The 14,488-nt window shown below is 48.6% G+C and overlaps 1 protein-coding gene across 4 annotated transcripts in view; it reads right to left on the bottom strand.

Moving 5' to 3' along the window:
• Positions 1-14,488, bottom strand: part of dgkd (diacylglycerol kinase delta) — a 214,659-nt gene that overhangs the window by 153,620 nt on the left and 46,551 nt on the right. For all 4 annotated transcript variants that reach the window (XM_079246419.1, XM_079246420.1, XM_079246421.1 and 1 more), the window contains exons 11-14: positions 9,688-9,827; positions 7,194-7,278; positions 6,956-7,050; positions 6,785-6,884 (exon numbers count right to left, since the gene is read on the bottom strand). In XM_079246419.1, the coding sequence (XP_079102545.1) occupies positions 6,785-6,884; positions 6,956-7,050; positions 7,194-7,278; positions 9,688-9,827 (420 nt within the window). The remainder of the gene's footprint in view (positions 1-6,784; positions 6,885-6,955; positions 7,051-7,193; positions 7,279-9,687; positions 9,828-14,488) is intronic.

Here is a 14,488-nt window from a genome sequence, read left to right as displayed (position 1 = left end):
TGTCCAGTTGTCCTGGTGGTGGAAGTTTGGTAACTTCTCATATGTCCAGTTGTCCTGGTGGTGGAAGTTTGGTAACTTCTCATATGTCCAGTTGTCCTGGTGGTGGAAGTTTGGTAACTTCTCATATGTCCAGTTGTCCTGGTGGTGGAAGTTTGGTAACTTCTCATATGTCCAGTTGTCCTGGTGGTGGACGTTTGGTAACTTCTCATATGTCCAGTTGTCCTGGTGGTGGAAGTTTGGTAACTTCTCATATGTCCAGTTGTCCTGGTGGTGGACGTTTGGTAACTTCTCATATGTCCAGTTGTCCTGGTGGTGGAAGTTTGGTAACTTCTCATATGTCCAGTTGTCCTGGTGGTGGAAGTTTGGTAACTTCTCATATGTCCAGTTGTCCTGGTGGTGGAAGTTTGGTAACTTCTCATATGTCCAGTTGTCCTGGTGGTGGAAGTTTGGTAACTTCTCATATGTCCAGTTGTCCTGGTGGTGGACGTTTGGTAACTTCTCATATGTCCAGTTGTCCTGGTGGTGGACGTTTGGTAACTTCTCATATGTTCAGTTGTCCTGGTGGTGGAAGTTTGGTAACTTCTCATATGTCCAGTTGTCCTGGTGGTGGACGTTTGGTAACTTCTCATATGTCCAGTTGTCCTGGTGGTGGAAGTTTGGTAACTTCTCATATGTTCAGTTGTCCTGGTGGTGGAAGTTTGGTAACTTCTCATATGTTCAGTTGTCCTGGTGGTGGAAGTTTGGTAACTTCTCATATGTTCAGTTGTCCTGGTGGTGGACGTTTGGTAACTTCTCATATGTCCAGTTGTCCTGGTGGTGGACGTTTGGTAACTTCTCATATGTCCAGTTGTCCTGGTGGTGGAAGTTTGGTATCTTCTCATTTGTTCAGTTGTCCTGGTGGTGGACGTTTGGTAACTTCTCATATGTTCAGTTGTCCTGGTGGTGGAAGTTTGGTAACTTCTCATATGTTCAGTTGTCCTGGTGGTGGAAGTTTGGTAACTTCTCATATGTTCAGTTGTCCTGGTGGTGGAAGTTTGGTAACTTCTCATATGTCCGGAGACCGGGTTCTGGGGTTGATGACTTTACCAACACGGTTCCAGTAGGAGAGTTTGACCAACTGGTTTGGGATCTTCCATAGCTGATATAGTCTGTAGCGGGAGGCTCCACATCTGATGTGATCCCACGTACAAACTTGTCAGTTTGTCCATCTGAAGGCTGAACAGATTGGACATACGCTGAAATGAGTCAATAAGTTCCTCATTCACAAAGTCCGCGTAGCATTTTGACAAATGGACAGATTATCGTTACCCAGACAAACGGACAGATTGGGTGTGCATCTGAGGAAGGCTGCTCGTGGCAGTATCACACAGCTCTTTATCGGTTCTTTCCCTGCAGCAATCCCTCCCTACATGGTCCTTCATGGTCCTTCGTGGTCCTTCGTGGTCCTACGTGGTCCTACGTGGTCCTACGTGGCCCTACGTGGCCCTACGTGGCCCTACGTGGCCCTACGTGGCCCTACGTGGTCAATGTCGGTTTTATTTCTATAGCACATTCACACAGCCATAGCATCCAAAGTGCTTTACATAATCAATATAAACAGAGAAAATAAAAATGACAATTAAAAACATTAAAAACACTAAAGTACAAGGACAAAACACAAACACAGAATCATTCATTCTTCTACCCGCTTAATCCAATGAAGGGTGGCAGGAAGCTGGAGCCTTTCCCAGCAGGGCAGAAGGCAGGGTACACCCTGGACCGCTCGCCGGTCCATCGCAGGGACACTTATAAAGTCCAATCCTCTGATCATGCTCAGCCAAAGGCCAAAGCAGATAAACGTGTTTTCTAGACCTAAGTCCACAGACTGTCGGCAGACTGCACAGTTAGGGTTAGGGTTCCACAGTTTGGAGCCACGGCTGCAAATGCTCCTCTTGTTCTTCAGTTTGGGACCTTCCAGACCATCCGGCGAGCTGACCGAAGGGCTCTAGAGGGCCGATGTGCTTCCATAAGTTCAGACAGACAACCTGGGACCCATTCAAACAAATAACAGAATCTTAAAATCAATCCGGTACATGACTGGAAGCCAGTGGAGTGAAGAGAGCACCGATGTTCTCATGTTTCTTTGTACCAGTGAGAAGCCAGGCTGCTGCATTCTGCACAAGCTGCAGGCACTGAAGTCCCGACTGTTCGATTCCCACATACAGGGAGTTGCAGTAGTGTGAGCGAGAGGAGACCAAGGCGTGTTTGACTCTCTGAAGGTCTCTTTTGGTTATATGGGGCTTGACCTGACTGATTAGTCTTCGCTGGAAAAAGCTGGACTTGACCAGCATGCTGCCCTGCTTGTCCGTCTGAAAGGCGTTGTCTATGATCACACCAAGACTCCTGGCATGGCATCTGTTGTAAGGTGCAAGTGGCCCGAGGTCTCAGGGCAACCAAATAGGACCACCTGTTTTACTTTCATTTAATCGTAAGAAATGAAAGTCTGTCCATGTTTAATCTGTCATGCAGCTTAGCAGAGTCTGAAGAGAATCGCTGGAAGGACTTTTTGATGGAAGGTACACCTGCAGATCACCAGCAGAGCAATGGAAGGCAATGTCATGCTTCCTGAGAACTGACCCAGGGGTGTCGCATAGTGTTGCACCGACACCGATACTAGCATCGGGACGAGTCCCGATACTGCACTCAGACACTGGTATTGGTATTGACGGGTACAAAAACTAACGCACAGATGCCATTTGCCGACACTAATATTGAATTTAGAACAGGGCTCCTTTAACTTCTCTTGCCTCTCTTTCACTGTTGTGAGATCACGTGTTCAGCTTTTACCATTGGTCCAGAACTTTTCGCCAAAAACGTGGCAGCGTTTTCATGTTCAGGAAAAACAAACCAGCGTGACACAAGGTAGAAGATGTCGGTGATTTGGAAATATTTCAGTAGCAGCTACTTACTTAAAGTTGGTAGAGCTGGAAGTAAAACCGCTTGTTTCAGTAACTCAAACGTGATTAAACATTTGCGAATGAAGCATGCAAACGAACACCGAGGGTTTGAGGCGGCCAGTAAGAGGAGGAGAAGCCGCAACAACAAACCTGGTCAGCTGACGGGAGAGGAAGGAACCAGTGGGACGAGAAGAGGACAGCAGCTGGAAAGATGTCTGAGAAATCCACTGAAATGATTGTGCTCTGTAACCTGCGTGGGATTCCAGCTGGTTGTGGCTCACGCGGCACCGAAATACCAAGTCCTGAGCCGCTAATATGTCAGAGAGACGGCCGTCTGGACTGAAACAAGAGCTAATGGAGCACGTTGTGAGGAAGCTAGACAAGGTGTGAGTTTGACTACTGATGTCTGGAGCAGCGACACTTTACCTGCTCGGATACAGAATCCTTCAACCTGGAAAGCTGAAAGAGTTCAACGGGTCCCACGCAGGTCAAGGTCATCTGGAACATCCCCGAATCCAAGGTACCGTTTGCACATTCTTGTTTTGAAATTGCTTTTCTTTTTTCACAGAGAAAAGTACAGCAGCTAATAAATCTGTTTGAAAAGCGCTGTAGACAGCGCTCACTTTTATAATATACCATCCTTATTAACGGTCCGTACTTCGTGACAATGCTGCGAATATGAAGATGACGATGAAGGACCTGGGAGTTTGGGAAGCTTTTCCCACTTGATCCAGTTAGTGGTCCACGAGGGCCACATGGTGGCTGGAAACGGTCCAGATGAACCTGGGAATGCTTTCAACGACTAAAACAAGACGTGCCAACGGCGAGCCTGTTGGAGCAAAGACTGTTGTTTCAGTGTACGCGGCTGACCACGAGCTGCCGGCCAACTGACTGCAAAGGATTTGCTGGAGAAGGTCCACACAGTCCTGACTCCATCGGAGGAGATGATGAAGCAGATCAGCTCTGCCAGCTCCACCGCATCAGGAGTAATCCCCTCAGGCATGGTGCTGAGGAGACTGTTGGCCAAAGAGACCCGGAGGACGTCGCCGTTAAAACAGAGAAGGCTTCGCTCCTAGCTGCCGTGGAGGCTGAACCACTGGACGCGGCTGCAACCCTGTTCGACCTGCGTTGATTGAACCCAATTCATTTGTGTTGCAGCTCTTAACACAAGAGTAGACACGCTTCCCGCCAGGTTATGCTAGGCTTCGTAGCCTATAATAGCCAATTAGAGAAGGCAAATTATTCTTAACAGGACATAATATTTTAGATGTTTAACTTTGTATACGTACAAAGCACACAATGATGCATGGATGTGAACATCTAGATCATGAAGAGCTGTGGGAACGAGTTTACTATGTTACTGCAGATAGTCTGCAAAGATCCGCACTGACTCCGGAGCTGGAGAGGAAATAACTGTTTCGACATGGTTGCTATGCAACAGATGCTGCTGTTTATCTTCTGTTGCCTGTTGTTGTCGACATGGTTGCTATGCAACAGATGCTGCTGTTTATCTTCTGTTGCCTGTTGTTGTCGACATGGTTGCTATGCAACAGATGCTGCTGTTTATCTTCTGTTGCCTGTTGTTGTCGACATGGTTGCTATGCAACAGATGCTGCTGTTTATCTTCTGTTGCCTGTTGTTGTCGACATGGTTGCTATGCAACAGATGCTGCTGTTTATCTTCTGTTGCCTGTTGTTGTCGACATGGTTGCTATGCAACAGATGCTGCTGTTTATCTTCTGTTGCCTGTTGTTGTCGACATGGTTGCTATGCAACAGATGCTGCTGTTTATCTTCTGTTGCCTGTTGTTGTCGACATGGTTGCTATGCAACAGATGCTGCTGTTTATCTTCTGTTGCCTGTTGTTGTCGACATGGTTGCTATGCAACAGATGCTGCTGTTTATCTTCTGTTGCCTGTTGTTGTCGACATGGTTGCTATGCAACAGATGCTGCTGTTTATCTTCTGTTGCCTGTTGTTGTCGACATGGTTGCTATGCAACAGATGCTGCTGTTTATCTTCTGTTACCTGTTGTTGTCGACATGGTTGCTATGCAACAGATGCTGCTGTTTATCTTCTGTTGCCTGTTGACATGGTTGCTATGCAACAGATGCTGCTGTTTATCTTCTGTTGCCTGTTGTTGACATGGTTGCTATGCAACAGATGCTGCTGTTTATCTTCTGTTGCCCGTTGTTGTCGACATGGTTGCTATGCAACAGATGCTGCTGTTTATCTTCTGTTGCCCGTTGTTGTCGACATGGTTGCTATGCAACAGATGCTGCTGTTTATCTTCTGTTGCCTGTTGTTGACATGGTTGCTATGCAACAGATGCTGCTGTTTATCTTCTGTTGCCTGTTGTTGACATGGTTGCTATGCAACAGATGCTGCTGTTTATCTTCTGTTGCCTGTTGTTGACATGGTTGCTATGCAACAGATGCTGCTGTTTATCTTCTGTTGCCTGTTGTTGTCGACATGGTTGCTATGCAACAGATGCTGCTGTTTATCTTCTGTTGCCTGTTGTTGTCGACATGGTTGCTATGCAACAGATGCTGCTGTTTATCTTCTGTTGCCTGTTGTTGTCGACATGGTTGCTATGCAACAGATGCTGCTGTTTATCTTTTGTTGCCCGTTGTTGTCGACATGGTTGCTATGCAACAGATGCTGCTGTTTATCTTCTGTTGCCTGTTGTTGACATGGTTGCTATGCAACAGATGCTGCTGTTTATCTTCTGTTGCCCGTTGTTGTCGACATGGTTGCTATGCAACAGATGCTGCTGTTTATCTTCTGTTGCCTGTTGTTGACATGGTTGCTATGCAACAGATGCTGCTGTTTATCTTCTGTTGCCTGTTGTTGTCGACATGGTTGCTATGCAACAGATGCTGCTGTTTATCTTCTGTTGCCTGTTGTTGTCGACATGGTTGCTATGCAACAGATGCTGCTGTTTATCTTCTGTTGCCTGTTGTTGTCGACATGGTTGCTATGCAACAGATGCTGCTGTTTATCTAGTGCAGAAGTTAGCTGGGACCTTGAATCAACCCAACTTCCACAAAGACAAACAGGAACATTTTTCCAAAAGAAGATAGTTTCCGTGTTTTATAAGTGACCAACAGTCTTAAAAGTCTAACCAGTAAATATGAGAAAGAAGCAGAAAATATGAAAAAAATGCCAGAAGAGAGAGAAAAGCAGTAAGTGTCTAACTATCCAGCCCATTTTGTTTTGTAAAGGCTGCTGGTGTTCAGTCTCTTTTTCAATCAGCTGATGGATTCTGACATCACAAAACCCAACAACACACTTTGCTCCAGGGCGAGTTGCTTGAATTAATCACATTTCTTATGCTTCTAATGTCTTCATTCTTCATCTTCCACCACTTATCTGGGGTCGGGTCGTGGGGGCAGCAGCCTAATCAGGGAAGCCCAGACTTCCCTCTCCCCAGCCACATTTGCCAACTCTGCGGGGGGGGATCCCGAGGCGTTCCCAGGCCAGCCGAGAGATATAATCCCTCCAGCGTGTCCTGGGTCTTCCCCGGGGTCTCCTCCCAGAGGGACGTGCCTGGAACACCTCACCAGGGAGGTCCAGGAGGCATCCTGACCAGATGCCCGAGCCACCTCAACTGGTTCCTCTCGATGCGGAGGAGCAGCCCGAAAGGGTTACATGGGCCCCACCTCCCGTGGGCTCACCATCTGCAGGAGGAGCCGTAGGGGTCGGGTGCAATGTGAGCTGGGCGGCAGCAAGAGGCGGGGACCCTGGCGGTCCGATCCCCGGCTGCAGAAGCTGGCTCTAATGTTTGGATTTGAAACCACGTCTTTGGCAGCTGGTGACTTGAACATGAGTAATCAGTAACCATGACAAACCTTCTTGGTCATGACTTCCGACTCTTCTGAACTCTCCATGTTCTTCTCGTAAGCTTTACCAACTCGAGCTACAAAGTCCTTCACCGTCTCACACAGAACCCTGCCAGAAAACACAAACACAGCTGCTAAACAACATAGTGGATGGAGCCCTGCTGAACAAACCCTTCATACCTGGCCGAGGAGATGACCACTGAGTGCTGGTCTGAGGTCAGGATCTTGGACAAGTGAGCAGCCACCGAGTCCTCGTATGTGAGAATCTGTTGAACCTGCAGCAGAGTATGGAGATCATCAGCCTCCTGGCAGTTTCTATGCTACATTACCACTTTACCTGTCGGGAAGATTTACACACACACCACCTGTTCAGCGGTAACTGAGACCACACGCCGAGCAGGAAGTCATGTCACGTTACCTCAGAGTCGTCACTGCAGTCCTCAGTGACAGTTGAGACAGAGTGTTGCCGTGGAAACTTAGTTTCATAGACCATAATACTCCACCTGCAAAAAAGAGATCGACAGCTGATGGAAGACACCTTAAAAAACCTCCATGTCACCTGACCTGTCAGACATAACCTGTGTGACATCATGACCCCATTGATCTTCTGCCGGAGAAGAAGCCCAGACTTCCCTCTCCCCAGACACATTTACCAACTCTGCGGGGGGATCCCGAGGCGTTCCCAGGCCAGCTGAGAGATATAATCCCTCCAGCGTGTCCTGGGTCTTCCCCGGGGTCTCCTCCCAGAGGAACGTGCCTGGAACACCTCACCAGGGAGGTCCAGGAGGCATCCTGACCAGATGCCCGAGCCACCTCAACTGGTTCCTCTTGATGCGGAGGAGCAGCGGCTCTACTCTGATCTCCTCCCGGATGACCGAGCTCCTCACCCTATCTCTAAGGGAGAGCCCGGCCACCCTGCGGAGGAAACTCATTTCAGCCGCCTGTATACGAGATCTCCTTCTTTCGGTCACGACCCACAGCTCATGACCATAGGTGAGGGTAGGAACGTAGATCGACTGGTAAATCGAGAGCTTCACCTTCTGGCTCAGCTCCTTCTTCACCACGACAGACCGGTGCAGAGTCCGCATTACTGCAGACGCCGCACCGATCCGTCTGTCCATCTCGCGCTCCATCCTTCCCTCACTCGTGAACAAGACCCCGAGATATTTAAACTCCTCCACTTGAGGCAGGACCTGACCCCCGACCCGGAGAGGGCAATCCACCCTATTCTGGCTGAGGACCATGGTCTCAGATTTTGAGGTGCTGATTCTCATCCCAGCCGCTTCACACTCGGCCGCGAATCGCTCAAGCGAGAGCTGGAGATCACGACCAGATGAAGCCAACAGGACCACGTCATCTGCAAAAAGCAGAGACCCAATCCTGAGGCCACCAAGCCGGATCCCCTCAACACCTCGGCTGCACCTAGAAATTCTGTCCATATAAGTTATGAACAGAATCGGTGATAAAGGGCAGCCTTGGCGGAGTCCAACCCTCACCGGAAACTAATCCGACTTACTACCGGCAATGTGGACCAAGCTCTGACACCTGTTGTACAGGGACCGGACAGCTCGTACAAGGGGGTCCGGTACCCCATACTCCCGGAGTACCCCCCACAGGAGCCCCCGGGGGACACGGTCGAACGCCTTCTCCAGGTCCACAAAACACATGTAGACTGGTTGGGCAAACTCCCATGCCCCCCCCCAGGACCCCAGAGAGGGTATAGAGCTGGTCCACTGTTCCGCGACCAGGACGAAAACCACACTGCTCCTCCTCAATCCGGGATTCGACTATCCGGCAAACCCTCCTCTCCAGGACCCCTGAATAGACCTTACCAGGGAGGCTGAGGAGTGTGATTCCCCTGTAATTGGAACACACCCTCCGGTCCCCCTTCTTAAAAAGGGGGACCACCACCCCAGTCTGCCAGTCCAGCGGTACTGTCCCCGATGTCCACGCGATGCTGCAGAGGCGTGTCAGCCAGGACAGCCCCATAGCATCCAGAGCCTTAAGGAACTCTGGGCGGATCTCATCCACCCCCGGGGCCTTGCCGCCAAGGAGCTTTTTGACCACCTCAGCGACTTCAGCCCCAGAGATAGGAGAGTCCACCCCTGAGTCCACCAGCTCTGCTTCCTCATCGGAAGACGTGTTGGTAGGATTGAGGAGGTCTTCGAAGTATTCCCTCCACCGACCCACAACGTCCCGAGTTGAGGTCAGCAGCTCCCCACCTCCACTGTACACAGTATTGATGGAGCACTGTTTCCCCCTCCTGAGCCGCCGGATGGTGGACCAGAATCTCCTCAAAGCCGTCTGGAAGTCTTTCTCCATGGCCTCGCCGAACTCCTCCCATGCCCGAGTTTTTGCCTCGGCAACAGCTGAAGCTGCATGCCGCTTAGCCTGTCGGTACCCATCAACTGCCTCCAGAGTCCCACAGGCCAAGAAGGCCCGATAGGACTCCTTCTTCAGCTTGACGGCATCCCTCACTGCTGGTGTCCACCAACGAGTCCTGGGATTACCGCCACGACAGGCACCAACGACCTTACAGCCACAGCTCCGGCCGGCCGCCTCAGCAATAGAGGCACGGAACACAGCCCATTCGGACTCAATGTCCCCCGCCTCACTCGGGACATGGTTGAAGCTCTGCTGAAGGTGGGAGTTGAAGCTCGCTCTGACAGGGGACTCAGCCAGACGTTCCCAGCAGACCCTCACAACACGTTTGGGCCTGCCAGATCTGACCGGCTTCCTCCCCCACCATCTGAGCCAACTCACCACCAGGTGGTGATCAGTTGAAGCTCCGCCCCCCTCTTCACCCGAGTGTCCAAGGCATGTGGCCGCAGGTCCGACGATACGACTACAAAATCCATCATGGAACTGCGGCCCAGAGTGGCCTGGTACCAACATGTGTGACATCACCTCACCTGTCCAGCATCTTGGTGCTGGCTCGCTCCAGTTTTTCCAGGATCTGAGGAAGCTGAGTGTCGTCATCGCAGGCTGAACCCCATCCAAGAACCCGGGCTAGATCGTTTCCCGTCCCCAGAGGGAGGACACCCAGCTGACACTGAGACAGACACATCAGAGGACAGCTGGGATGAGGATCTCTTGGCTTTTCCCTTCCCTACCAAGTTCATTGTTTAGATGGCAAAAAGCTGGACAACTGCTGACGGAGACTGCCTGCAGCCAAATTCATGAGCTAGGAAAAGGACCAGATGAAGATTCACCAACACAAATTGAGAGGTACTGGTTTTAGCATGAATTCTCAATTTTCCAAAGAGATTATAGAGAGGTGCAAGGTCTTGTTTGACATCCTGAAAATTTCAGAGAAGGTTTCTGTGCAGTCACCATGGGTTGTCACCCGTCCCGTAAAATACAGAATCGTCCTTTCATCAACAGACAAACGTTGCGTCCCGGATTGAACCAATACGAGACGCGCTTTGTCCCGTATTTTCATAACTTTCCAGCAGCTACATGTCGGTCACATCAACACTCAGTCTCAGAATAATGAACTAAATAAAACACAGCAGTCAGCGAAAACGTTCTTTTCATGCAGGTCCATCCTCCTCCCCTCTGCACCTGTTGGACCGTCACGGTCGCCTAGAAACATGACTCATGCACGCTCCTTTTTAAAAACGTCTCCTGTTCCTGGTTCTCTACCTGCTGAAAATAAAAAGCGATATGTAAAACAAACGTGCAGAGACGCGGCTGAAGTGAAGTTAGATTGTAGAACAGCGACTGCTCAGTCGGTGGACTGTCTGACATCTAACAGCATCAGGAGAGCAGGACCTGTTATTTATATGCCGTATTAGCCAATACAAATACCATATATACCCATTAAAAATGTCTTTTCAATGGATGAAAAGTTAATATATATATATCCATATATATATATATATATATATATATATATATATATATACATATATATATATATACACTACTCACAAAAAGTTAGGGATATTTGGCTTTCAGGTGAAATTTATGGAAAATGCAATATGTTCATGCTACAGTGATATAATATCATAAAAGTAAGACATTTAAGTAGAATGATGCACTACTGATTTCCTCATCTCAAAAAATTCATTCAACACAAAAGGTAACAACAATGGTAGTTACACCACAACAAAAAATGTGAACGTCTCAATATCTGGTCATGTGCCCTTGAGCATCAATTACAGCTTGACAACGACGTCTCATGCTGTTCACAAGGCAACTTATTGCCTGCTGAGGCATGGCATCCCACTCTTCTTGAAGGGCAGCCCTCAGGTCATTGAGGTTCTGGGGTGCAGGGTCTCGAGCCTCTACACGACGGCTCAGCTGATCCCACAGGTTTTCAATGGGATTCAGGTCTGGAGAGAGTGCAGGCCGTTCCATTTGAGGTACACCAGTCTCCAACAGCCGTTCCCTGATGATGCGGCCTCGATGAGCAGGAGCATTGTCGTCCGTGAAGATGAAATTAGGCCTGTGCTGTTCATGTAGGGGCACAATCACTGGATTAATGATGTTATTCAGGTAGTATGGGCTTGTCACTGTACCATTCACAAAGTGTAGGGCAGTTCTGTACCAAGTGGACACCCCTGCCCACACTGTAACACCGCCACCACCAAAAGCTGGCCTGGTGACAACAGTGGCTGATGCATAGCGCTCTCCCTGACGTCTCCAACATCGTTGCCGGCCATCATTTCTGCTCAGTGTGAATCGACTTTCATCAGAGAACAGCACTGAGGCCCACTGGTTCCTCGTCCAGCGTAAATGCTCCCTGGCCCATGCAAGACGATGATGCCTGTGCCTGGTGGTGTGGTCAGGTACCCGTGCAGGTCGTCTAGCACGCAGACCACGCTGATGGAAACGGATTGGAATGGTCTGACGTGACACTTGGGTGCCTCTCACCTCTCTTAAACATGCCTGGAGTTGAGTGGCATTCATCATCCGGTTTCTCAGGGCAGTGTTCACAATGTAGCGGTCATCAGCACGGGATGTGGCCAAAGGACGTCCACTTCTAGGCCTTTCTGTGACTCTTCCAGTCTCTCCATATCTCTGTTGCAACCTGCTGATGACACTCTGTGACACTCCAAGCTCAGTGGCCACTTCTGTCTGAGAACGTCCTGTTTGAAGCATCGCAATGGCAAGGGACTGTTGTTCCATTGTTAGGTGTCGTCTTGGTCTCATGATGTCAAAATGTGAACAGCATGATGAGGACAACTGTTTAAACACCAGCTCTAATTGAACCAGGACATTTATTGGTCAATTCAAGGATCACACACCTGCCGTGATTTTTGCCGTTAAGCTCCTTGTTAGAGAACAGCAACTTGTGCAAAATTTATTGAAACATTTAACAGTTGGACATGTGCATTTAAAAGCTTAGAGAAGATCACATTAAGTTCACCTGTACAGGTTGGAATGCATTTTAGGCTTGTTGTGAAATTTCACCCAAAAGCTGAATATCCCTAACTTTTTGTGAATAGTGTATATATATATATATATATATATATATATATATATATATATATATAAATATAAATATAAAGAAAGAGAGAGAGCCTAGCAAAAGGGAAACGTTTATTTTTATTTGCACTTCAAACATTAAAATGTTTTGAGCTTTATGTTTTTAAGCCAATTTCTAAGCAATCTGTAGGAAGTGATCATTGGATATATGAGCCTTTTTATTGGTGGTGTTAAACTGTTAGAACATGAATTCCCTTCAAGTCATGAAGCAGACAGCAAACACCAAAAAAACAGTCCAATATGAAGGATTAAAGGAGCCGTTTTCCACGTCGCGATGCGGAGTCTAGACGTCGCCATCACCATGGTGCCACACTGTAAACATTTTATAACAACCTTTATTTCTGTTTCTTTTCTCTTTTTTTGAAAACTCACTACATGTCCTAAAGCAGGCTGTAGGAACTATTTCATGTTGGCCTTGATAGTTTTTATGCCAAACAACTGTTGTTAAGTAGGCTAACACCTTTCTCCCATTCACCTGTCGAGTCAGCTGATCTGAACCAGCTGATTAAAGCGTTGCCATGGTAACGCCTGTAAGGTAATGGTAGGACAGGAAGTTAACATGTCCATCTATCAGTGACCACGGTGTAGATAATATGAATGTGTCATCCCTCCCCTCTTACCGCCTGCAGGTGAAGTCACACAGGTGTTATGTAAAATTCTGTTACACGCTCTACAGACAAGATCCGCTCTATGTTACACGCTCTACAGACAGAGCTCCGCTCTGTTACACGCTCTACAGACAGAGATCCGCTCTATGTTACACGCTCTACAGACAGAGATCCGCTCTATGTTACACGCTCTACAGACAGATATCCGCTCTATGTTACACGCTCTACAGACAGAGATCCGCTCTATGTTACACGCTCTACAGACAGAGATCCGCTCTATGTTACACGCTCTACAGACAGATATCCGCTCTATGTTACACGCTCTACAGACAGAGATCCGCTCTATGTTACACGCTCTACACACAGAGCTCCGCTCTATGTTACACGCTCTACACACAGAGCTCCGCTCTATGTTACACGCTCTACAGACAGAGATCCGCTCTATGTTACGCGCTCTACAGACAGAGATCCGCTCTATGTTACGCGCTCTACAGACAGAGATCCGCTCTATGTTACGCGCTCTACAGACAGAGATCCGCTCTATGTTACACGCTCTACAGACAGAGCTCCGCTCTATGTTACACGCTCTACAGACAGAGCTCCGCTCTATGTTACACGCTCTACAGACAGAGATCCGCTCTATGTTACACGCTCTACAGACAGAGATCCGCTCTATGTTACACGCTCTACAGACAGAGCTCCGCTCTATGTTACACGCTCTACAGACAGAGCTCCGCTCTATGTTACACGCTCTACAGACAGAGCTCCGCTCTATGTTACACGCTCTACAGACAGAGATCCGCTCTATGTTACACGCTCTACAGACAGAGATCCGCTCTATGTTACGCGCTCTACAGACAGAGATCCGCTCTATGTTACACGCTCTACAGACAGAGATCCGCTCTATGTTACGCGCTCTACAGACAGAGATCCGCTCTATGTTACGCGCTCTACAGACAGAGATCCGCTCTATGTTACACGCTCTACAGACAGAGATCCGCTCTATGTTACACGCTCTACAGACAGAGATCCGCTCTATGTTACACGCTCTACAGACAGAGATCCGCTCTATGTTACGCGCTCTACAGACAGAAATCCGCTCCATGTTACACGCTCTACAGACAGAGATCCGCTCTATGTTACACGCTCTACAGACAGAGATCCGCTCTATGTTACACGCTCTACAGACAGAGATCCGCTCTATGTTACACGCTCTACAGACAGAGATCCGCTCTATGTTACACGCTCTACAGACAGAGATCCGCTCTATGTTACACGCTCTACAGACAGAGATCCGCTCTATGTTACACGCTCTACAGACAGAGATCCGCTCTATGTTACGCGCTCTACAGACAGAGATCCGCTCTATGTTACGCGCTCTACAGACAGAGATCCGCTCTATGTTACACGCTCTACAGACAGAGATCCGCTCTATGTTACACGCTCTACAGACAGAGATCCGCTCTATGTTACGCGCTCTACAGACAGAAATCCGCTCCATGTTACACGCTCTACAGACAGAGATCCGCTCTATGTTACACGCTCTACAGACAGAGATCCGCTCTATGTTACACGCTCTACAGACAGAGATCCGCTCTATGTTACACGCTCT

The sequence above is a fragment of the Telmatherina bonti genome (genome assembly GCF_933228915.1).
Source record: "Telmatherina bonti genome assembly, chromosome: 9".
Lineage (NCBI taxonomy): Eukaryota > Metazoa > Chordata > Actinopteri > Atheriniformes > Telmatherinidae > Telmatherina > Telmatherina bonti.
This window is presented reverse-complemented; position numbering and strand designations above follow the sequence as displayed.